The sequence below is a fragment of the Hyla sarda genome, chromosome 6 (assembly GCF_029499605.1).
Source record: "Hyla sarda isolate aHylSar1 chromosome 6, aHylSar1.hap1, whole genome shotgun sequence".
NCBI lineage: Eukaryota > Metazoa > Chordata > Amphibia > Anura > Hylidae > Hyla > Hyla sarda.
The window spans coordinates 7,273,701-7,301,534 of NC_079194.1; the positions used below are offsets into that span (position 1 = coordinate 7,273,701).

At 43.5% G+C, this 27,834-nt stretch overlaps 1 protein-coding gene across 1 annotated transcript in view; it reads right to left on the reverse strand.

The window, feature by feature from the left end:
* DIPK1A (divergent protein kinase domain 1A) overlaps positions 1-27,834 on the reverse strand; it is a 186,694-nt gene that overhangs the window by 29,178 nt on the left and 129,682 nt on the right. The window contains 1 exon segment of the mRNA XM_056523143.1: positions 2,778-2,885. Within this exon segment, the coding sequence (XP_056379118.1) occupies positions 2,778-2,885 (108 nt within the window).

Here is a 27,834-nt window from a genome sequence, read left to right on the forward strand (position 1 = left end):
ATTACTGAAGTAATACAGTGATTGGTGTCTGAAGTATGCAGTGACTGGTGTCTGGTAGCGCCCCCTACAGTACAGGGAGGTATTACATGTTCTGTACTCTTTACCTGTATTACTGAAGTGTATACACTGACTGGTGTCTGGTAGCACCTGCTACGGTACAGGGAGGTATTACATGTTCTGTACTCTTTACCTGTATTACTGAAGTGTATGCACTGACTGGTGTCTGGTAGCGCCTCCTACAGTACAGGGAGGTATTACATGTTCTGTACTCTTTACCTGTATTACTGAAGTGTATGCACTGACTGGTGTCTGGTAGCGCCCCTACAGTACAGGGAGGTATTACATGTTCTGTACTCTTTACCTGTATTACTGAAGTGTATGCAGTGACTGGTGTCTGGTAGTGCCCCCTACAGTACAGGGAGGTATTACATGTTCTGTACTCTTTACCTGTATTACTGAAGTGTATGCAGTGACTGGTGTCTGGTAGCGCCCTCTACAGTACAGGGAGGTATTACATGTTCTGTACTCTTTACCTGTATTACTGAAGTGTATGCACTGACTGGTGTCTGGTAGTGCCCTCTACAGTACAGGGAGGTATTACATGTTCTGTACTCTTTACCTGTATTACTGAAGTGTATGTAGTGACTGGTGTCTGGCAGCGCCCCCTACAGTACAGGGAGGTATTACATGTTCTGTACTCTTTACCTGTATTACTGAAGTGTATGTAGTGACTGGTGTCTGGTAGCGCCCCCTACAGTGCAGGGAGGTATTACATTTTCTGTACTCTTTACCTGTCCCAGGGTTACCTGCTCCTTTGGACACCAGATGAGGGCGGCTCCATGTTACTTTTTTGCGACACTTTATTTACAGTACAGGACCCCAAAGAAGCTCCTGTCGTCTACATAGACCAGTGTTTCCCAAGCAGGGTGCCCCCAGCTGTTGCAAAACTACAACTTCCAGAAGGCCCGGACAGCCTTTGGCCGTCCGGGCATGCTGGGAGTTGTAGTTTTGCAACAGCTGGAGGCTCCCTGCTTGGGAAACACTGACATAGACAGTGATTACAGCTCCCAGCAGATCTTTCTTACTTTTATATGTAAGAATTTGCTTTATCTATATTAGTTATCTACTTATTTTTCTTTAATCCTCACTTTTTTCTATTTTTGGATGACATTTTGATGCCTTTAGAACCAATTACCAGGTTTCCATAGAGTTATGGTCTCAACATGTAATGGTTCCAACATACAATAATATTGTAACTTGAGGGACCACTGTATATGCTCTTGTTCCTTTACCTCACAATACTGATTACAAATCTTTACCACAGAACAATGCCGATACACAGGGTCAAACGATACAACTAATTTTAGACTATAACACAGTGATTCCTAACCAGCGTGCCACCAGCTGTAGCCTTCGGCTGTCTGAACATGCTGGGAGTTGTAGTTTTGCAACAACTGGAGGCACCCTGGTTGGGAAACTCCAGTCTATCGGGGACTCCCCCATCATATATATATATATATATATATATATATACACACATGCCAATGATGGAAGCTGCTTAGTGGCATCTATCACATATACCACTGACACATGTTATTTACTGACTGTTATTTACTGACTGCTGTTCTATGGAATTGTACTATAGTCTGACCTGGTCCGTCCAGAAATACCTGACGTAATCCGCCTGAACGAAGGTCACCAGCGCGCCCTTTTGGCCTCCATCGGGCAATACCAATCTATAGAAACTTTACTACAATATACAGATGTGCGCTGCAGACAGTGTTAGGAATTTCAATACGGTGAGAACTTAAAGGAGTACTCCGCCCCTAGACACCTTATCCCCTATCCAATGGATAGCGGGGGTCCGGCTGCTGTGGTCCCCCGTGATCTCCCGGCTGCAACCGGCATTCATTTAGAGCGTCGGGTGCAGCGCCGGGGGGCTCGTGACATCACGCTCGTGATATCACGGCCACACCCCCTCAATGCAAATGTATGGGAGGGGGCGTGACGGCCGTCACGCCCCCTCCCATACACTTGCATTGAGGGGGCGTGGCCGTGATGGCACAAGCAGGGCGTTGCCATGGCGTCACAAGCCTCCACCCCGCATCATCAGTCATCCGTCACGGAGTGTAGTTCGCTACGTGCACCGGATGTCTGGGGTGCCGAAGCAGAGATTGTGAGGGTCCCCAGTGGCGGGACCCCCGCGATCACACATCTTATCCCTTATCCTTTGGATAGGGGTTAAGATGTCTAAGGCTGGAGTGCCCCACGATGTCCAAAAATTCCTTTTTAACTACACTCTTTGTCTTGGCTTCAGTTCACGCTGATTCTGTCTTAACCTGCCGGTTCTTCTTACTGCAGGTCCCGGTTTTGCCCAGTCCTACTATACTACATATCATTTTGAGGCCTACCTTGGTGTTGGGCCTATTCTATACATCCCCCTTCTCATACTTTGTCTATAAGATTTCACCCTCCTCATCACTTTGTTCTAATCTGGGGCCTAATCCGATTTATTCTTCCGTTTCTCAGGTTCATGTCATGGACATATGTCGAGAGAACTTCCCTTACGCCTCAATAATCTCCCAATACAGAAGATGAGACATAATCTCCTGAGGCGCACACGACCCTCTCCTATGGCTGACCCTGAGGGCCGGCCGGCACAGATGTCGCCGATTCTTTGGGGACTGTTCACAACAGATGGTTTTCTCGCTACAGTTCTTCATGGCGATCCCAAATCTACATATGTTCCCCCGGATGGACACAAAGCAATAGATTACCTGGTTGTTTGGCTTCGTTGACAAACATTTCCCCAAATAAATGGTTTCCTTGGAGCAGAGACCTTCACAGGCCGATCCGTCAATGATCCCCTTCCGGTATTTGTCACACTGGAAGCAGAAAAAAAGTATGAGGTATTATATGGTACGAGGTGATGTACAGTATGAGGTATTATATGGTACGAGTTGATGTACAGTATGAGGTATTATATGGTACGAGGTGATGTACAGTATGAGGTATTATATGGTACGAGGTGATGTACAGTATGAGGTATTATATGGTACGAGGTGATGTACAGTATGAGGTATTATATGGTACGAGGTGATGTACAGTATGAGGTATTATATGGTACAAGGTGATGTACAGTATGAGGTATTATATGGTACGAGGTGATGTACAGTATGAGGTATTATATGGTACGAGGTGATGTACAGTATGAGGTATTATATGGTACGAGGTGATGTACAGTATGAGGTATTGTATGGTACGAGGTGATGTACAGTATGAGGTATTATATGGTACGAGGTGATGTACAGTATGAGGTATTATATGGTACGAGGTGATGTACAGTATGAGGTATTATATGGTACGAGGTGATGTACAGTATGAGGTATTATATGGTACGAGGTGATGTACAGTATGAGGTATTATATGGTACGAGGTGATGTACAGTATGAGGTATTATATGGTACGAGGTGATGTACAGTATGAGGTATTGTATGGTACGAGGTGATGTACAGTATGAGGTATTGTATGGTACGAGGTGATGTACAGTATGAGGTATTATATGGTACGAGGTGATGTACAGTATGAGGTATTATATGGTACGAGGTGATGTACAGTAAGAGGTATTATATGGTACGAGGTGATGTACAGTATGAGGTATTATATGGTACGAGGTGATGTACAGTATGAGGTATCATATGGTACGAGGTGATGTACAGTATGAAGTATTATATGGTACGAGGTGATGTACAGTATGAGGTAATATATGGTACGAGGTGATGTACAGTATGAGGTATTATATGGTACGAGGTGATGTACAGTATGAGGTATTATATGGTACGAGGTGATGTACAGTATGAGGTATTATATGGTACGAGGTGATGTACAGTATGAGGTATTATATGGTACGAGGTGATGTACAGTATGAGGTATTATATGGTACGAGGTGATGTACAGTATGAGGTATTATATGGTACGAGGTGATGTACAATATGAGGTATCATATGGTAGGAGGTGATGTACAGTATGAGGTATCATATGGTACGAGGTGATGTACAGTATGAAGTATCATATGGTACGAGGTGATGTACAGTATGAGGTAATATATGGTACGAGGTGATGTACAGTATGAGGTATTATATGGTACGAGGTGATCTACAGTATGAGGTATTATATGGTACGAGGTGATGTACAGTATGAGGTATTATATGGTACGAGGTGATGTACAGTATGAGGTATTATATGGTACGAGGTGATGTACAGTATGAGGTATTATATGGTACGAGGTGATGTACAGTATGAGGTATTATATGGTACGAGGTGATGTACAGTATGAGGTATTGTATGGTACGAGGTGATGTACAGTATGAGGTATTGTATGGTACGAGGTGATGTACAGTATGAGGTATTGTATGGTACGAGGTGATGTACAGTATGAGGTATTGTATGGTACGAGGTGATGTACAGTATGAGGTATTGTATGGTACGAGGTGATGTACAGTATGAGGTATTATATGGTACGAGGTGATGTACAGTATGAGGTATTATATGGTACGAGGTGATGTACAGTATGAGGTATTATATGGTACGAGGTGATGTACAGTATGAGGTATTATATGGTACGAGGTGATGTACAGTATGAGGTATTATATGGTACGAGGTGATGTACAGTATGAGGTATTATATGGTACGAGGTGATGTACAGTATGAGGTATTATATGGTACGAGGTGATGTACAGTATGAGGTATTATATGGTACGAGGTGATGTACAGTATGAGGTATTATATGGTACGAGGTGATGTACAGTATGAGGTATTATATGGTACGAGGTGATGTACAGTATGAGGTATTATATGGTACGAGGTGATGTACAGTATGAGGTATTATATGGTACGAGGTGATGTACAGTATGAGGTATTATATGGTACGAGGTGATGTACAGTATGAGGTATTATATGGTACGAGGTGATGTACAGTATGAGGTATTATATGGTACGAGGTGATGTACAGTATGAGGTATTGTATGGTACGAGGTGATGTACAGTATGAGGTATTATATGGTACGAGGTGATGTACAGTATGAGGTATTATATGGTACGAGGTGATGTACAGTATGAGGTATTATATGGTACGAGGTGATGTACAGTATGAGGTATTATATGGTACGAGGTGATGTACAGTATGAGGTATTATATGGTACGAGGTGATGTACAGTATGAGGTATCATATGGTACGAGGTGATGTACAGTATGAAGTATTATATGGTACGAGGTGATGTACAGTATGAGGTAATATATGGTACGAGGTGATGTACAGTATGAGGTATTATATGGTACGAGGTGATGTACAGTATGAGGTATTATATGGTACGAGGTGATGTACAGTATGAGGTATTATATGGTACGAGGTGATGTACAGTATGAGGTATTATATGGTACGAGGTGATGTACAGTATGAGGTATTATATGGTACGAGGTGATGTACAGTATGAGGTATTATATGGTACGAGGTGATGTACAGTATGAGGTATTATATGGTACGAGGTGATGTACAATATGAGGTATCATATGGTAGGAGGTGATGTACAGTATGAGGTATCATATGGTACGAGGTGATGTACAGTATGAAGTATCATATGGTACGAGGTGATGTACAGTATGAGGTAATATATGGTACGAGGTGATGTACAGTATGAGGTATTATATGGTACGAGGTGATCTACAGTATGAGGTATTATATGGTACGAGGTGATGTACAATATGAGGTATTATATGGTACGAGGTGATGTACAGTATGAGGTATTATATGGTACGAGGTGATGTACAGTATGAGGTATTATATGGTACGAGGTGATGTACAGTATGAGGTATTATATGGTACGAGGTGATGTACAGTATGAGGTATTGTATGGTACGAGGTGATGTACAGTATGAGGTATTGTATGGTACGAGGTGATGTACAGTATGAGGTATTGTATGGTACGAGGTGATGTACAGTATGAGGTATTATATGGTACGAGGTGATGTACAGTATGAGGTATTATATGGTACGAGGTGATGTAAAGTATGAGGTATTATATGGTACGAGGTGATGTACAGTATGAAGTATTATATGGTACGAGGTGATGTACAGTATGAGGTAATATATGGTACGAGGTGATGTACAGTATGAGGTATTATATGGTACGAGGTGATGTACAGTATGAGGTATTATATGGTACGAGGTGATGTACAGTATGAGGTATTATATGGTACGAGGTGATGTACAGTATGAGGTATTATATGGTACGAGGTGATGTACAGTATGAGGTATTGTATGGTACGAGGTGATGTACAGTATGAGGTATTGTATGGTACGAGGTGATGTACAGTATGAGGTATTGTATGGTACGAGGTGATGTACAGTATGAGGTATTGTATGGTACGAGGTGATGTACAGTATGAGGTATTATATGGTACGAGGTGATGTACAGTATGAGGTATTGTATGGTATGAGGTGATGTACAGTATGAGGTATTGTATGGTACGAGGTGATGTACAGTATGAGGTATTATATGGTACGAGGTGATGTACAGTATGAGGTATTATATGGTACGAGGTGATGTACAATATGAGGTATTATATGGTATGAGGTCATGTACAGTATGAGGTATTATATGGTACGAGGTGATGTACAGTATGAGGTATTATATGGTAGGAGGTGATGTACAGTATGAGGTATTATATGGTACAAGGTGATGTACAGTATGAGGTATTATATGGTAGGAGGTGATGTACAGTATGAGGTATATGGTACGAGGTGATGTACAGTATGATGTATTATATAGTATGAGGTGATGTACAGTATGAGGTATTATATGGTACAAGGTGATGTACAGTATGAGGTATTATATAATACGAGGTGATGTACAGTATGAGGTATTATATGGTACGAGGTGATGTACAGTATGAGGTATTATATGGTACGAGGTGATGTACAGTATGAGGTATTATATGGTACAAGGTCATGTGTTGTATAGTATTTAGTGTTGTACAGTATTCAGTGTTGTACAGTATTCAGTGTTGTATAGTATTCAGTGTAGAATAGTTTTCAGTGTTGTACAGTATTCAGTGTTGTATGGTAGTGTTGTATAGTAGTGAGTGTTGTACAGTATTCAGTGTTGTACGGTATTTAGTGTTGTACAGTATTCACTGTTGTACAGTATTTAGTGTTGTACAGTATTCAGTGTTGTACAGTACTCAGTGTTGTACAGTATTCAGTGCTGTACAGTATTCAGTGTTGTACAGTATTCAGTGTTGTACAGTATTCAGTGTTGTATGGTAGTGTTGTACAGTATTCAGTGTTGTACAGTATTCAGTGTTGTACAGTATTCAGTGTTGTACAGTATTCAGTGTTGTATAGTATTTAGTGTTGTACAGTATTCAGTGTTGTACAGTATTCAGTGTTGTACAGTATTCAGTGTTGTACAGTATTCAGTGTTGTACAGTATTTAGTGTTGTATAGTATTTAGTGTTGTACAGTATTCACTGTTGTACAGTATTCAGTGTTGTACAGTATTCAGTGTTGTACAGTATTCAGTGCTGTACAGTATTCAGTGTTGTACAGTATTCAGTGTTGTATAGTATTTAGTGTTGTACAGTATTCAGTGCTGTACAGTATTTAGTGTTGTATAGTATTTAGTGTTGTACAGTATTCACTGTTGTACAGTATTTAGTGTTGTACAGTATTCAGTGTTGTACAGTATTCAGTGTTGTACAGTATTTAGTGTTGTACAGTATTTAGTGTTGTACAGTATTCAGTGTTGTATAGTATTCAGTGTTGTACAGTATTCAGTGTTGTATAGTATTCAGTGTTGTACAGTATTCAGTGTTGTACGGTATTCAGTTTTGTACGGTATTCAGTGTTGTACGGTATTAAGTGTTGTACGGTATTCAGTGTTGTACGGTATTAAGTGTTGTACGGTATTAAGTGTTGTATAGTATTAAATGTTGTACAGTATTCAGTGTTGTACGGTATTCAGTGTTGTATAGTTTTCAGTGCTGTACAGTATTCAGTGTTGTACAGTATTCAGTGTTGTACAGTATTCAGTGTTGTACAGTATTCAGTGTTGTACAGTATTCAGTGTTGTATAGTTTTCAGTGCTGTACAGTATTCAGTGTTGTACAGTATTCAGTGTTGTATAGTTTTAAGTGTTGTATGGTATTAAGTGTTGTACAGTATTCAGTGTTGTACGGTATTCAGTGTTGTACGGTATTAAGTGTTGTATAGTATTCAGTGTTGTACAGTATTTAGTGTTGTACAGTATTCAGTGTTGTATAGTATTCAGTGCTGTATAGTATTCAGTGTTGTATAGTATTCAGTGTTGTATAATATTCAGTGTTGTACAGTATTCAGTGTTGTACAGTATTCAGTGTTGTACAGTATTCAGTGATGTATAATATTCAGTGTTGTACAGTATTCAGTGTTGTATAGTATTCAGTGTTGTATAATATTCAGTGTTGTACAGTATTCAGTGTTGTATAGTATTCAGTGTTGTACAGTATTCAGTGCTGTATAGTATTCAGTGATGTATAATATTCAGTGATGTACAGTACTCAGTGTTGTACAGTATTCAGTGTTGTATAGTATTCAGTGTTGTACAGTATTCAGTGTTGTACAGTATTCAGTGTTGTACAGTATTCAGTGTTGTACAGTATTCAGTGTTGTACAGTATTCAGTGATGTACAGTATTCAGTGTTGTATAGTATTCAGTGTTGTACAGTATTCAGTGTTGTATAGTATTCAGTGATGTATAATATTCAGTGTTGTACAGTATTCAGTGTTGTACAGTATTCAGTGTTGTATAGTATTCAGTGTTGTACAGTATTCAGTGTTGTATAGTATTCAGTGATGTATAATATTCAGTGTTGTACAGTACTCAGTGTTGTACAGTACTCAGTGTTGTACAGTATTCAGTGTTGTATAGTATTCAGTGATGTATAATATTCAGTGTTGTACAGTACTCAGTGTTGTACAGTATTCAGTGTTGTATAGTATTCAGTGTTGTACAGTATTCAGTGTTGTATAGTATTCAGTGATGTATAATATTCAGTGTTGTACAGTACTCAGTGTTGTACAGTATTCAGTGCTGTTCAGTATTCAGTGTTGTATAGTATTCAGTGTTGTACAGTACTCAGTGTTGTACAGTATTTAGTGTTGTACAGTATTCAGTGTTGTACAGTATTCAGTGTTGTACAGTATTCAGTGTTGTACAGTACTCAGTGTTGTACAGTATTTAGTGTTGTACAGTATTCAGTGTTGTACAGTATTTAGTGTTGTACAGTATTCAGTGTTGTACAGTATTCAGTGTTGTGTAGTATTTAGTGTTGTACAGTATTCAGTTCTGTATAGTATTTAGTGTTGTACAGTATTCAGTGTTGTACAGTATTCAGTGTTGTACAGTATTTAGTGTTGTACAGTATTCAGTGTTGTATAATATTCAGTGTTGTACAGTATTCAGTGTTGTATGGTAGTGTTGTATAGTATTAAGTGTTGTACAGTATTCAGTCTTGTACGGTATTTAGTGTTGTACAGTATTCAGTGTTGTACAGTCTTCAGTGTTGTACGTTATTTAGTGTTGTACAGTATTTAGTGTTGTACAGTATTCAGTGTTGTACAGTATTCAGTGTTGTACAGTATTCAGTGTTGTACAGTATTCAGTGTTGTATAATATTCAGTGTTGTACAGTATTCAGTGTTGTATGGTAGTGTTGTATAGTATTAAGTGTTGTACAGTATTCAGTCTTGTACGGTATTTAGTGTTGTACAGTATTCAGTGTTGTACAGTATTCAGTGTTGTACAGTATTCAGTCTTGTACGTTATTTAGTGTTGTACAGTATTCAGTGTTGTACAGTATTCAGTGTTGTACAGTATTCAGTGTTGTACAGGATTTAATGTTGTACGGTATTATCTCTCACACATCTCATTAATCGTTATCCCAATTACACTTCATGTTATAATTACCTGCCCTGGAACTATAAATACATAATAATAATGACAAGTCAGGATAATCAGAATAATGAGGATCTGGTATAATCCTCCACATCACACCTCACAGTTAGGGTTTTGTTGCTCTTATTATATTATTATTGAAACAACCCAAAAAAAAGCAATCAACATATACATATATATATATATATATACAGCAACAGGAGAATACAGCAGCACACTGCTAGCACAAAGATGTAGATAAACCATGAGTATATAGATAGAACATGAAAAGCTATACAGCTGTAGTGCAACAAATAAAAATATGAAATTATGAAACAGTGAGGTACTTAGCTTGCAAATTTGCAGCCAAATAGCTTGGACCGTCCCACCATGGTAAGGTGACCTCATTATGGGACGGACCCTACACTATGAATATGCCACACAGAGGCATATTCATAGTGTAGGGTCCGTCCCATAATGAGGTCACCTTACCGTGGTGGGACGTTCCAAGCTATTTGGCCGCCAAATGTGCAAGCTAAGTACCTCACTGTTTCATAATTTCATTTATTGCACTACAGCTGTATAGCTTTTCATGTTTTATCTATATACTCATGGTTTATCTATATCTTTGTGCTAGCAGTGTGCTGCTGTATTCTCCTGTTGCTGTATATTTAGCCCAGCAGCCTGCACCTGTAAGCCAGGTCTTTACAATAGTTTGGAATCAATAGTGCTGGCCAACTTATTCTTTGGTTTTATATATATATATATATATATATATATATATATATATATATATATATATATATATCTTATATCTGCTGCAGGTTTTAATATAGTCCAGAGGACACAGCCTACAGTAGTTGCACCATTAGCCCCATTATACTATGACATCACTGTGTATTATCCCTGTACTGTGACATCACTGTGTGTATTATCCCTGTACTGTGATATCACTGTGTATTATCCCTGTACTGTGACATCACTGTGTATTATCCCTGTCCTGTGACGTCACTGTGTATTATGCCTGTACTGTGACATCACTGTGTGTATTATCCCTGTACTGTGACATCACTGTGTATTATCCCTGTACTGTGACATCACTGTGTTTAATATCCCTGTACTGTGACATCACTGTGTATTATCCCTGTACTGTGACATCACTGTGTGTATTATCCCTGTACTGTGACATCACTGTGTATTATCCCTGTACTGTGACATCACTGTGTGTATTATCTCTGTACTGTGACATCACTGTGTATATTATCTCTGTACTGTGACATCACTGTGTATTATCCCTGTACTGTGACATCACTGTGTATTATCCCTGTACTATGACATTACTGTGTGGATTATCCCAGTGTTCGGACCCCCTGTGATCAGCCACTTACTCCCTATCCTCTGGAGTTTTTTTGCAGTGGAATACTCCTATAAAGGGGTACTCCGCCCCTAGATATCTTATCCCCTATCTCCCGCGATCTCCCAGCTGCACCCGGCGTTTGTTTACAGTGTTTACTGTGACGTCACTGTGTGTATTATCCCTGTACTGTGACATCACTGTGTATTATCTCTGTACTGTGACATCACTGTGTGTATTATATCTGTACTGTGACATCACTGTGTATTATCTCTGTACTGTGACATCACTGTGTGTATTATCCCTGTACTGTGACATCACTGTGTGTATTATCCCTGTACTGTGACATCACTGTGTGTATTATCCCTGTACTGTGACATCACTGTGTGTATTATCCCTGTACTGTGACATCACTGTGTGTATTATCCCTGTACTGTGACGTCACTGTGTATTATCCCTGTCCTGTGACGTCACTGTGTATTATCCCTGTACTGTGACATCACTGTGTGTATTATCCCTGTACTGTGACATCACTGTGTGTAATATCCCTGTACTGTGACATCACTGTGTGTATTATATCCCTGTACTGTGACATCACTGTGTGTATTATATCCCTGTACTGTGACATCACTGTGTATTATCTCTGTACTGTGACATCACTGTGTATATTATCCCTGTACTGTGACATCACTGTGTGTATTATCCCTGTACTGTGACATCACTGTGTGTATTATCCCTGTACTGTGACATCACTGTGTGTATTATCCCTGTACTGTGACATCACTGTGTGTATTATCCCTGTACTGTGACATCACTGTGTGTATTATCCCTGTACTGTGACATCACTGTGTGTATTATCCCTGTACTGTGACATCACTGTGTGTATTATCCCTGTACTGTGACATCACTGTGTATTATCCCTGTACTGTGACATCACTGTGTGTATTATCCCTGTACTGTAACATCACTGTGTGTATTATCCCTGTACTGTGACATCACTGTGTGTATTATCCCTGTACTGTGACATCACTGTGTGTATTATCCCTGTACTGTGACATCACTGTGTGTATTATCCCTGTACTGTGACATCACTGTGTGTATTATCCCTGTACTGTGACATCACTGTGTGTATTATCCCTGTACTGTGACATCACTGTGTGTATTATCCCTGTACAGTGACATCACTGTGTGTATTATCCCTGTACTGTGACATCACTGTGTGTATTATCCCTGTACTGTGACATCACTGTGTGTATTATCCCTGTACTGTGACATCACTGTGTATTATCCCTGTACTATGACATTACTGTGTGGATTATCCCAGTGTTCGGACCCCCTGTGATCAGACACTTACTCCCTATCCTCTGGAGTTTTTTTGCAGTGGAATACTCCTATAAAGGGGTACTCCGCCCCTAGATATCTTATCCCCTATCTCCCGCGATCTCCCAGCTGCACCCGGCGTTTGTTTACAGTGTTTACTGTGACGTCACTGTGTGTATTATCCCTGTACTGTGACATCACTGTGTATTATCTCTGTACTGTGACATCACTGTGTGTATTATATCTGTACTGTGACATCACTGTGTATTATCTCTGTACTGTGACATCACTGTGTGTATTATCCCTGTACTGTGACATCACTGTGTGTATTATCCCTGTACTGTGACATCACTGTGTGTATTATCCCTGTACTGTGACATCACTGTGTGTATTATCCCTGTACTGTGACATCACTGTGTATATTATCCCTGTACTGTGACATCACTGTGTATTATCCCTGTCCTGTGACGTCACTGTGTATTATCCCTGTCCTGTGACGTCACTGTGTATTATCCCTGTACTGTGACATCACTGTGTGTATTATCCCTGTACTGTGACATCACTGTGTGTAATATCCCTGTACTGTGACATCACTGTGTGTATTATATCCCTGTACTGTGACATCACTGTGTGTATTATATCTGTACTGTGACATCACTGTGTATTATCTCTGTACTGTGACATCACTGTGTATATTATCCCTGTACTGTGACATCACTGTGTGTATTATCCCTGTACTGTGACATCACTGTGTGTATTATCCCTGTACTGTGACATCACTGTGTGTATTATCCCTGTACTGTGACATCACTGTGTGTATTATCCCTGTACTGTGACATCACTGTGTGTATTATCCCTGTACTGTGACATCACTGTGTGTATTATCCCTGTACTGTGACATCACTGTGTGTATTATCCCTGTACTGTGACATCACTGTGTGTATTATCCCTGTACTGTAACATCACTGTGTGTATTATCCCTGTACTGTGACATCACTGTGTGTATTATCCCTGTACTGTGACATCACTGTGTGTATTATCCCTGTACTGTGACATCACTGTGTGTATTATCCCTGTACTGTGACATCACTGTGTGTATTATCCCTGTACTGTGACATCACTGTGTGTATTATCCCTGTACTGTGACATCACTGTGTGTATTATCCCTGTACTGTGACATCACTGTGTGTATTATCCCTGTACTGTGACATCACTGTGTGTATTATCCCTGTACTGTGACATCACTGTGTGTATTATCCCTGTACTGTGACATCACTGTGTGTATTATCCCTGTACTGTGACATCACTGTGTGTATTATCCCTGTACTGTGACATCACTGTGTGTATTATCCCTGTACTGTGACATCACTGTGTGTATTATCCCTGTACTGTGACATCACTGTGTATTATCCCTGTACTGTGACATCACTGTGTATTATCCCTGTACTGTGACATCACTGTGTGTATTATCCCTGTACTGTGACATCACTGTGTGTATTATCCCTGTACTGTGACATCACTGTGTGTATTATCCCTGTACTGTGACATCACTGTGTGTATTATCCCTGTACTGTGACATCACTGTGTGTATTATCCCTGTATTGTGACATCACTGTGTATTATCCCTGTACTGTGACATCACTGTGTATTATCCCTGTACTGTAACATCACTGTGTATTATCCCTATACTGTGACATCACTGTGTGTATTATCTCTGTACTGTGACATCACTGTGTATATTATCTCTGTACTGTGACATCACTGTGTGTATTATCCCTGTACTGTGACATCACTGTGTGTATTATCCCTGTACTGTGACATCACTGTGTGTATTATCCCTGTACTGTGACATCACTGTGTGTATTATCCCTGTACTGTGACATCACTGTGTGTATTATCCCTGTACTGTGACATCACTGTGTATTATCCCTGTACTGTGACATCACTGTGTATTATCCCTGTACTGTGACATCACTGTGTGTATTATCCCTGTACTGTGACATCACTGTGTGTATTATCCCTGTACTGTGACATCACTGTGTGTATTATCCCTGTACTGTGACATCATTGTGTGTATTATCCCTGTACTGTGACATCACTGTGTGTATTATCCCTGTACTGTGACATCACTGTGTGTATTATCTCTGTACTGTGACATCACTGTGTGTATTATCCCTGTACTGTGACATCACTGTGTGTATTATCTCTGTACTGTGACATCACTGTGTGTATTATCCCTGTACTGTGACATCACTGTGTGTATTATCCCTGTATTGTGACATCACTGTGTATTATCCCTGTACTGTGACATCACTGTGTATTATCCCTGTACTGTGACATCACTGTGTATTATCCCTGTACTGTGACATCACTGTGTATTATCCCTGTACTGTGACATCACTGTGTGTATTATCTCTGTACTGTAACATCACTGTGTATATTATCCCTGTACTGTGACATCACTGTGTGTATTATCCCTGTACTGTGACATCACTGTGTGTATTATCTCTGTACTGTGACATCACTGTGTATATTATCTCTGTACTGTGACATCACTGTGTATATTATCTCTGTACTGTGACATCACTGTGTGTATTATCCCTGTACTGTGACATCACTGTGTATTATCCCTGTACTGTGACATCACTTTGTATTATCCCTGTACTGTGACATCACTGTGTGTATTATCTCTGTACTGTGACATCACTGTGTGTATTATCCCTGTACTGTGACATCACTGTGTATTATCCCTGTACTGTGACATCACTGTGTATTATCCCTGTACTGTGACATCACTGTGTATTATCCCTGTACTGTGACATCACTGTGTGTATTATCTCTGTACTGTGACATCACTGTGTGTATTATCCCTGTACTGTGACATCACTGTGTATTATCTCTGTATTGTGACATCACTGTGTATTATCTCTGTACTGTGACATCACTGTGTGTATTATCTCTGTACTGTGACATCACTGTGTGTATTATCCCTGTACTGTGACATCACTGTGTATTATCCCTGTACTGTGACATCACTGTGTGTATTATCTCTGTACTGTGACATCACTGTGTATTATCTCTGTACTGTGACATCACTGTGTGTATTATCTCTGTACTGTGACATCACTGTGTATTATCTCTGTACTGTGACATCACTGTGTATTATCCCTGTACTGTGACATCACTGTGTATTATCCCTTTACTGTGACATCACTGTGTATTATCCCTGTACTGTGACATCACTGTGTATTATCCCTGTACTGTGACATCACTGTGTATTATCCCTGTACTGTGACATCACTGTGTATTATCCCTGTACTGTGACATCACTGTGTATTATCCCTGTACTGTGACATCACTGTGTATTATCCCTGTACTGTGACATCACTGTGTGTATTATCTCTGTACTGTGACATCACTGTGTATTATCCCTGTACTGTGACATCACTGTGTATTATCCCTGTACTGTGACATCACTGTGTATTATCCCTGTACTGTAACATCACTGTGTATTATCCCTATACTGTGACATCACTGTGTGTATTATCTCTGTACTGTGACATCACTGTGTATATTATCTCTGTACTGTGACATCACTGTGTATTATCCCTGTACTGTGACATCACTGTGTATTATCCCTGTACTGTAACATCACTGTGTATTATCCCTATACTGTGACATCACTGTGTGTATTATCCCTGTACTGTGACATCACTGTGTGTATTATCTCTGTACTGTGACATCACTGTGTATATTATCTCTGTACTGTGACATCACTGTGTGTATTATCCCTGTACTGTGACATCACTGTGTATTATCCCTGTACTGTGACATCACTGTGTATTATCCCTGTACTGTGACATCACTGTGTGTATTATCCCTGTACTGTGAAATCACTGTGTATATTATCCCTGTACTGTGACATCACTGTGTATTATATCTGTACTGTGACATCACTGTGTGTATTATCCCTGTACTGTGACATCACTGTGTATTATCCCTGTACTGTGACATCACTGTGTATTATCCCTGTACTGTGACATCACTGTGTATTATCCCTGTACTGTGACATCACTGTGTATTATCCCTGTACTGTGACATCACTGTGTATTATCCCTGTACTGTGACATCACTGTGTGTATTATCCCTGTACTGTGACATCACTGTGTATTATCCCTGTACTGTGACATCACTGTGTATTATCCCTGTACTGTGACATCACTGTGTGGATTATCCCAGTGTTCGGACCCCCTGTGATCAGACACTTACCCCCTATCCTCTGGAGTTTTTTGCAGTGGAATACTCCTATAAAGGGGTACTCCGCCCCTAGACATCTTATCCCCTATCTACCGCGATCTCCCAACTGCACCCGGCGTTCGTTTACAGTGTCGGGTGCAGCGCCGGAGGCTCGTGACATCACGGCCACACCCCTAAATGCAAGACTATGGACTTGCGTTGAGGGGGCGTGGCCGTGATGTCACGAGAGGGGAGTGGCCGTGACTTCACGAGCCTCCGCGCCGCATCGCCAGTTATCCGGCACAAAGCGAAGTTCGCTCCGTGCATCGGATGTCTGAGGGACCCCCGCGATGAAGCATCTTATCCCCCATCCTTTGTATAGGGGCGGGAGATGTCTAGGGGCGGAGTACCCCTTTAAGTTACCATGTACAATGTGACATGATAGCCGGTACACATGATTTCATATAGACAAGAGACTATACACATCGCAGGGTAAAAATGTCACTTTATCGATAAACATAGGATGGAACTGCACTAATTATGTGATGACTGAGTAGACGTGGCCCCTCAGATGTCGGCCCCCACAGAAGCTCCTCCGGTTATTACAACCCTGGGGTCTCAGAACACTGATCCCCCGAGGACATTTAATGCAGAGAATGAGACCCCAAGGAATGCTGGGAGGTGTCAGCTGTGAAGCTACTAGAACAGTGAACGCAGTTCTGGTCTAATTACCGACTGTGACTCAGGAAAGGCTGAAACAAGAACTTTGTGTTATGGAATATCACGTGTCATACAAGCGTCGCAATTACGGAAAATAACCACAATTACGTTTTCAACTGGATTTGTATTGTGTAATCCAGTATTTCCCAACCAGGGGTGCCTCCAGCTGTTGCAAAACTACAAATCCCAGCATGCCCGGACAGCCAACGGCTGTCCGGGCATGCTGGGATTTGTAGTTTTGCTCAATCCAGAGGCACCCTGGTTGGGAAACACTGGTATAATCATTGAAATAAAGCGGAATCATAAGGGACTATTCACATTATATTTCAGACATGTGCTGTTTTTGGTTCTGATATTTGTTTTTCTGGAGCAGTTGATATGCGACTGTCTCACAGCTGATCTGATGAAAATGGCGGTCACAGAATGAAGCAGAGGATGATTAATAAGAACAATGTACAAAATCTGACCCTAGCTAACTATCCCTGATCTGTCCCTGAACACTAAACCTAACACCAGATTTCACTATCCCTACAAGTCTTCCTATGACGACCCTGATCCGCAAGCCAAACCCTAGCAGATCAACAAGCAGGCACTAGGACCCAGAGACATGAGAGAGACCGCACAGAATCTGAATCAAGAATCTAAATATCAAGGTAACTGAATTTAAAGAACGATCTGAAAAGCTAGGAACAGCAAGACTACAAGAAGACAACAAAAAACCCACAAGGAATCATAGGGAACACACACATAGAATATGCTGTAATCCGCACCATACGGTTTAAGACAGCGATAGAGAATACACTATAATCCGCACCATACGGCTTAAGACAGGGATAGAGAATACACTATAATCCGCACCATACGGCTTAAGGCAGGGCTAGAGAATACACTATAATCCGCACCATATGGCTTAAGACAGCGATAGAGAATACACTATAATCCGCACCATACGGCTTAAGGCAGGGATAGAGAATACACTATAATCCGCACCATACGGCTTAAGACAAGGTTTGAGAATACACTATAATCTGCACCATACGGCTTAAAACAAGGTTTGAGAATACACTATAATCCGCACCATACGGCTTAAGGCAGGGATAGAGAATACACTATAATCCGCACCATACGGCTTAAGACAGCGATAGAGAATACACTATAATCCGCACCATACGGCTCAAGGCAGGGATAGAGAATACACTATAATCCGCAACATACGTCTTAAGACAGGGCTAGAGAATACACTATAATCCGCACCATACGGCTTAAAGAAGTAGTCCAGTCATGAAAAACGTATCCCCTTATCCTAAGTTTAAAATCACGGGGGGTCCGACCTCTGGGGTCCCCTGTTATCTCCTGTACAGGGCCCCGGAAGCCCGCGGGAAGGGCACGTGTTGACCAATGCACAAAGCGGCAGCTGACACGCACCCTCAATACAACTCTATGGCAGAGCCGGAGATTACCGAAAGCAGCGCCATAGAGTTGAATTGAGGGGGAGTGTCAGCAGCTGCTTCATGCGATGGTCAACATGCCCCGTTCCTGCAGGCTGCCGGGGCTCCATACAGGAGATTGCGGGGGGCCCCAGCGGTCGTACCCCCGCGATCTGAAACTTAGGATAGGGGATACGTTTTTCAGGACTGGACTACTCCTTTAAGCTGTATGTTGCGGATTATAGTGTATTCTCTATCCCTGCCTTAAGCCGTATGGTGCGAATTACAGCATATTCTCTGTGTGTGTTTCTATCATTCCTTGGGTGTTTTTTATTGACTTCTTGTAGTCTTGTTGTTCCTAGTTTTTCAGATCGTTCTTTAAATTCAATTACCTTGTTATTTAGTTTCTTAATTCAGATTCAGCGTGGTCTCGCTCATGTCTCTGGGTCCTAGTGCCTGCTTGTTGATCTGCCGATCAGGGTCGTCATAGGAAGACTTGTAGGGATAGTGAAATCTGGTGTTCGGTTTAGTGTTCAGGGACAGATCAGGGATAGTTAGCTAGGGTCAGATTTTGTACATTGTTCTTATTAATCATCCTCTGCTTCATTCTGTGACCGCCATTTTCATCATTTGTTTGCTCCATGAACCATTCATCATCATTTAGTTACCATTGTCTGTTGCACCGTTTGCTATTCCTGATATTTGTACCTGCTGACGTTGATACTCAATTCTTGTGCTCTTAACGGCATATATTTTTACATGCTTTTTAACATACTTTTAATATGCTTATGAAAAAGTTCAGCCCTACTGTAAGTCCTGGGGGTTCCTGATTAATAGGGTGCACAAATAGGATTGAGAAAAAGCAGATGCTAAAGGTGAAGACCAGTTCTGCAATCTCTTAACCAGCCGCTGTTGTGTCTTATGCGTTTATTTGCAACTGTCTGCTCTATACAATGGGCCCTACTTGGGATGTACCAATATCATGTCACAATACTTTTTTTTTAATGTACTCTCCGATAGAAATTACTGATACTTTTTTTGTATGTCATGTGACAGGGCTTTTTTTTATATATATATGGGGAAAAGGGGTGTTTTTTTAATTTTTATTAGAGGAAGGGCTTTTTTTTATATTTAAAAAAATTATTTTATTTAAAAGGGGGGTGATTGAAACTTTTTTTTTTTTTTTAGGAACGGCATTGATCAGTGTTATTGATGCTCCTTTACTGCTGCCTGCCATGGCTAGCAGCAGTAAAAGGAGCAACGATTGGACGGCACAGAGCACGGTAAGGGACCTCCAGCTCCGGGTCCCCACAGCTGATCAGGACACCGTGATTTCACCCCAGTGATCCCGATCAGCATCCCTGAGCTAACAGGCAGTTAACTTCAGGACTTTTAGACGCCGCAATACCAGTATCGGGACATCCCTAGGCCCTGCTGTAATTCCTTGGGGTATCTAAGTAATCGGAGCAACTGATAGGTAGGGCTGTGGAGTTGAGGAGCTGGACGAAATTTTGGGTACCTGGAGTTGGAGTCGGCAAACAATGCACCGACTCCGACTCAGACTCCTACTAAATTTAGATTGGAATAAAAAAAAAAACAGCAAGTTTAAATGTCCCAATTCACAAAAAGTTATAATTAATGACTTCTCTACTGTAAGAATAAAGACCAATGCATGCAGTGCCTCACGTAACCGCAAAACGAACACGTTAAGTGACCGTGAAGAAGCTTTTCATGTGCTTTACTATATGGCACACAACGCACAATTAGGAGCGGTAATACTTATACTTTCCATAGGGTTGTGTTCTGCTGTTACAGGGAACCATGGGTAACCTAGCCTCTCACTGATAAGTAGTTTTGGGCGCGAATATTTGCATTTCAAATTTTTATCGTGAATATCACAAATTCGTGAATATTGTGGATATATTCGCTATATATTAAAAATTGTGAATATTCGCTTTTTTCCTGCATATGCGCATATTCCTTCTTTTCCCTTGTGGGCCAATTAGAATGATGCAAATATACTTGTCAGAGGTTATCAACAACATCCCTAGCAACCAATAGTAAAGTTGCCCACCCCCTCACTGGTGTCTACATCAAATACGCGATTATGCGAATATTCACATATGCGAATCTTCGCATATAACGATTATGCGAAATTAGCGAATATAGGACGAATATTCGTCTATATATATTCGCAAAATATCGCAAATTCGAATATGGGCAATGCCACTCATCACTACTGATAAGGGATTAACTAAATATGTTTTTTTGCAGGACTACAGACACTTGTATAAGTGAAGGGAATGGAGGGTCAATAGTTCAAGACTGAAGCTGTAAACCATAAGAAAAACTGCTGTCATTCAGCTAAGGCTATAAAAACTTGTAAACTCCGATTGTTAGTTTCAACTTTAAACATGACTATGGGATTCTACTAGGGAAATCATGTTTTATAATAAAGGCCCCTTCCTGGATCCTCCCACTTTTGTGTGCTGATCTGTTGCTGAAGATAGTTGCTGCCCAACTACCTCTCTCTGCTAGAAGAGCTTAGAAGAACTTGGTGGAACAGCTTCTTGGATTCAACTGTAAGTGTTTAAAAATACATTTGCATATTAATACAGAGAAGTCGGGGAGTCAGAAGTACAAAAAACTGTGGAGTCGGAACATTTATCTACCGACTCCACAGCCCTGCTGATAGGACCCCAGAAAGGAGATTATTAAGGGTGAATACCAGTTCTGCCATCTTCTGACCATCCAAAGTTGTGTTTTATGCGCTTTAATTCAACTGTCTGCTTGTCATAAATCAGTCCTACTTTAAGTCCTCAGTAATAGGGCCCACAAATAAGATTCAAAAAAGGCAAATACTAAAGGTGAGTTCTGACATCTCCTGATCGACCAGCATTGAGTTTTATTTGTTTGATTGCAACTATCTGCTTATCATACAATCAGCCCTACTGTAAGTCCTGGGGGTATCTTGGTAATAGGGCCCACAAATCTCCAGGAAAGAAGATTAGTAAAGGTGAAGACCAGTTCTGCAATCTTCTGACCAGCCGGTGTTGTAATAATTACATATAATAGCAATGCTGCGTTGCAGACATGTTGTTGAGCTCAGTTATTTCTATTTTTCTGACCTTTTATCCCTTTGTCTTGAATATCTGACGGTGTAGATCCCAGTACAACAGTCACATATATGGCGGATTAGAAGATACTGAAATCCGACAGCTCTCTATCCCGCCAACCCCGGAGACAGGAGTCCAGGTAGCCATCACATGCAGCGAATTGTTCCCATGTTTTTGGGTGTAGTCAGGGAGGGTACGGCCGCCCGTCTCTGCGATTCTTTGAACATGTTCCTAATTAGACGTCTTAGGAATAATTGGGATAATTACCAGCGGTAAGAGGAGAGCGGAGCTGACAAAAAGCCCTGGGGACGGAATCAGACAGGAATTCTTCACGGATTACAACATTGTTATAATGGTCTCCGTCATCCAGACAACACGGAAAGAAGAAATGGAATGGAAAATGGAGATTGTGAGCGCATTATGGCGGAAGGCGAGTGAGTCCGGCTGATTAAAGGTCACGCAGGGGGGAGAAACAACGCGTCCTGAGGTCTATGACAAATGATCGTGTTTTACCATCCTCATGTCCAGAGATCAGAAACGTCTAATAGTCTATGGAAAAGTGTCCGGCACTGCGCCCACTGGGGGAAATGTCTTATAGTCTATGGAAAAGTGTCCGGCACTGCGCACACTGGGGGGAATTAATGGAAAGTTACCATAGAAAAAGTAGGAAGAAAAACACGAGCAATCACCCGTAAAACGTAAAAAGTGCTCATACGCAGGGAAACTAACGACTCTGGCAGCTGCCAAAGCCAAACAAGTGACAGACTGTATCGCGGTAGAACTTGCTTCCTTTGGTCAGATCAATCACCGTAGCCTCCAAAATCTGGGCTTCACGGCAGAAAGAAGCCTCAGTAATAACATGGAAGACGCCTGAAGATTACAGAAAAGGATCTAAAGGATCAGACTGTAAGGAACAACATTCTATGGTCTGAGGGAACCAAGAGGTTAGTGGCCTTTACTCTAAGAATCATGTCTGGGGGAATCCAGGTACTGCCCATCACCTGCCCAATACCATCCCTACAGTGATCATGGTGGGGGCAGCATCATGTCTGGTGGAAACCAGGTACTGCCCATCAACTGCCCAATATCCTCCCTACAGTGATCATGGTGGGGGCAGCATCATGTCTGGGGGAAACCAGGTACTGCCCATCACCTGCCCAATATCCTACCTACAGTGATCATGGTGGGGGCAGAATCATGTCTGGAGAAAACCAGGCACTGCCCATCACCTGCCCAATACCATCCCTACAGTGATCATGGTGGGGGCAGCATCATGTCTGGGGGAAACCAGGTACTGGCCATCACCTGCCCAATATCCTCCCTACAGTGATCATGGTGGGGGCAGCATCATGTCTGGAGGAAACCAGGTACTGCCCATCACCTGCCCAATACCATCCCTACAGTGATCATGGTGGGGACAGCTTCATGTCTACAGGAAACCAGGTACTGCCCATCACCTGCCCAATACCATCCCTACAGTGATCATGGTGGGGGCAGCATCATGTCTGGGGGAAACCAGGCACTGCCCATCACCTGCCCAAAACCAATACACTGATCATGGTGGGGGCAGCATCATGTCTGGAGGAAACCAGGCACTGCCCATCACCTGCCCAATACCATCCCTACAGTGATCATGGTGGGGGCAGCATCATGTCTTGGGGAAACCAGGCACTGCCCATCACCTGCCCAAAACCAATACACTGATCATGGTGGGGGCAGCATCATATCTGGGGGAAACCAGGCACTGCCCATCACCTGCCCAATACCATCCCTACAGTGATCATGGTGGAGGCAGCATCATGTCTGGAGGAAACCAGGCAATGCCCATCACCTGCCCAATACCATCCCTACAGTGATCATGGTGGGGGCAGCATCATGTCTGGGGGAATCCAGGTACTGCCCATCACCTGCCCAATACCATCCCTACAGTGATCATGGTGGGGGCAGCATCATGCGATGGGTGAAACCAGGCACTGCCCATCACCGGCCCAATACCATCCCTACAGTGATCATGGTGGGGGCAGCATCATGTCTGGGGGAATCCAGGCACTGCCCAATATCATCCCTACAGTGATCATGGTGGGGGTAGCATCATGTCTGGAGGAAACCAGGCACTGCTCCTCACCTGCCCAATACCATCCCTACAGTGATCATGGTGGGGGCAGCATCATGTCTGGGGGAAACCAGGCACTGCCCATCACCTGCCCAATACCATGCCTACAGTGATCATGGTGGGGGTAGCATCATGTCTGGGGGAAACCAGGTACTGCCCATCACCTGCCCAATACCATCCCTACAGTGATCATGGTGGGGGCAGCATCATGTCTGGGGGAAACCAGGCACTGCCCATCACCTGCCCAATACCATCCCTACAGTGATCATGGTGGGGGCAGCGTCATGTCTGGGGGAAACCAGGCACTGCCCATCACCTGCCCAATACCATCCCTACTGTGATCATGGTGGGGGCAGCATCATGTCTGGAGGAAACCAGGCACTGCTCATCACCTGCCCAATACATTCCCTACAGTGATCATGGTGGGGGCAGCATCATGTATGGTAGAAACCAGGCACTGCCCATCACCTGCCCAATACCATCCCTACAGTAATCATGGTGGGGGCAGCATCATGTCTGGAGGAAACCAGGTACTGCCCATCACCTGCCCAATACCATCCCTACAGTGATCATGGTGGGGGCAGCATCATGTCTGGTGGAAACCAGGCACTGGCCATCACCGGCCCAATACCATCCCTACAGTGATCATGGTGGGGGCAGCATCATGTCTGGTGGAAACCAGGCACTGCCCATCACCTGCACAATATCCTCCATACAGTGATCATGGTGGGGGCAGCATCATGTCTGGGGGAAACCAGGCACTGCCCATCACCTGCCCAATATCCTCCATACAGTGATCATGGTGGGGGCAGCATCATGTCTGGAGGAAACCAGGCACTGCCCATCACCTGCCCAATATCCTACCTACAGTGATCATGGTGGGGGCAGCATCATGTCTGGGGGAAACCAGGTACTGCCCATCACCTGCCCAATACCATCCCTACAGTGATCATGGTGGGGGTAGCATCATGTCTGGAGGAAACCAGGTACTGCCCATCACCTGTCCAATATCCTCCCTACAGTGATCATGGTGGGGGCAGCATCATGTCTGGAGGAAACCAGGCACTGCCAATCACCTGCCCAATACCATCCCTACAGTGATCATGGTGGGAGCAGCATCATGTCTGGGGGAAACCAGGCACTGCCCATCACCTGCCCAATACCAATACACTGATCATGGTGGGGGCAGCATCATATCTGGGGGAACCCAGGCACTGCCCATCACCTGCCCAATACCATCCCTACAGTGATCATGGTGGAGGCAGCATCATGTCTGGAGGAAACCAGGCACTGCCCATCACCTGCCCAATACCATCCCTACAGAGATCATGGTGGGGGCAGCATCATGTCTGGGGGAAACCAGGTACTGCCCATCACCTGCCCAATACCATCCCTACAGTGATCATGGTGGGGGCAGCATCATGTCTGGAAGAAACCATGCACTGCCCATCACCTGCCCAATACCATCCCTACAGTGATCATGGTGGGGGCAGCATCATGTCTGGGGGAAACCAGGTACTGCCCATCACCTGCCCAATACCATCTCTACACTGATCATGGTGGGGGCAGCATCATGTCTGGAGGAAACAAGGTACTGCCCATCACCTGCCCAATACCATCCCTACAGTGATCATGGTGGGGGCAGCATCATGTCTGGGGGAAACCAGGTACTGCCCATCACCTGCCCAATACCATCCCTACAGTGATCATGGTGGGGGCAGCATCATGTCTGGGGGAAACCAGGCACTGCCGATCACCTGCCCAATACCATCACTACACTGATCATGGTGGGGGCAGCATCATATCTGGGGGAAACCAGGCACTGCCCATCACCTGCCCAATACCATCCCTACAGAGATCATGGTGGGGGCAGCTTCATGTCTGGAGGAAACCAGGCACTGCCCATCACCTGCCCAATACCATCCCTACAGTGATCATGGTGGGTGGGGGGCAGCATCATGTCTGGAGGAAACCAGGCACTGCCCATCACCTGCCCAATACCATCCCTACAGTGATCATGGTGGGTGGGGGGCAGTATCATGTCTGGAAGAAACCATGCACTGCCCATCACCTGCCCAATACCATCCCTACAGTGATCATGGTGGGGGCAGCATCATGTCTGGGGGAAACCAGGCACTGCCCATCACCTGCCCAATACCATCCCTACAGTGATCATGGTGGGGGCAGCATCATGTCTGGGGGAAACCAGGTACTGCCCATCACCTGCCCAATACCATCCCTACAGTGATCATGGTGGGGGCAGCATCATGTCTGGGGGAAACCAGGCACTGCCCATCACCTGCCCAATACCATCCCTACAGTGATCATGGTTGAGACAGCATCATGTCTGTAGGAAACCAGATACTGCCCATCACCATCCCTACAGTGATCATGGTGGGGGCAGCATCATGTCTGGGGGAAACCAGGTACTGCCCATCACCTGCCCAATACCATCCCTACAGTGATCATGGTGGGGGCAGCATCATGTCTGGGGGAAACCAGGCACTGCCCATCACCTGCCCAATACCATCACTACACTGATCATGGTGGGGGCAGCATCATGTCTGGGGGAAACCAGGCACTGCCCATCACCTGCCCAATACCATCCATACAGTGATCATGGTGGGGGCAGCATCATATCTGGGGGAAACAAGGCACTGCCCATCACCTGCCCAATACCATCCCTACAGTGATCATGGTGGGGGCAGCATCATGTCTGGAGGAAACCAGGCACTGCCCATCACCTGCCCAATACCATCCCTACAGAGATTATGGTGGGGGCAGCATCATGTCTGGGGGAAACCAGGTACTGCCCATCACCTGCCCAATACCATCCCTACAGTGATCATGGTGGGGGCAGCATCATGTCTGGAAGAAACCATGCACTGCCCATCACCTGCCCAATACCATCCCTACAGTGATCATGGTGGGGGCAGCATCATGTCTGGGGGAAACCAGGTACTGCCCATCACCTGCCCAATACCATCTCTACACTGATCATGGTGGGGGCAGCATCAGGTCTGGAGGAAACAAGGTACTGCCCATCACCTGCCCAATACCATCCCTACAGTGATCATGGTGGGGGCAGCATCATGTCTGGGGGAAACCAGGTACTGCCCATCACCTGCCCAATACCATCCCTACAGTGATCATGGTGGGGGCAGCATCATGTCTGGGGGAAACCAGGCACTGCCGATCACCTGCCCAATACCATCACTACACTGATCATGGTGGGGGCAGCATCATGTCTGGGGAAAACCAGGCACTGCCGATCACCTGCCCAATACCATCACTACACTGATCATGGTGGGGGCAGCATCATATCTGGGGGAAACCAGGCACTGCCCATCACCTGCCCAATACCATCCCTACAGAGATCATGGTGGGGGCAGCTTCATGTCTGGAGGAAACCAGGCACTGCCCATCACCTGCCCAATACCATCCCTACAGTGATCATGGTGGGTGGGGGGCAGCATCATGTCTGGAGGAAACCAGGCACTGCCCATCACCTGCCCAATACCATCCCTACAGTGATCATGGTGGGTGGGGGGCAGCATCATGTCTGGAAGAAACCATGC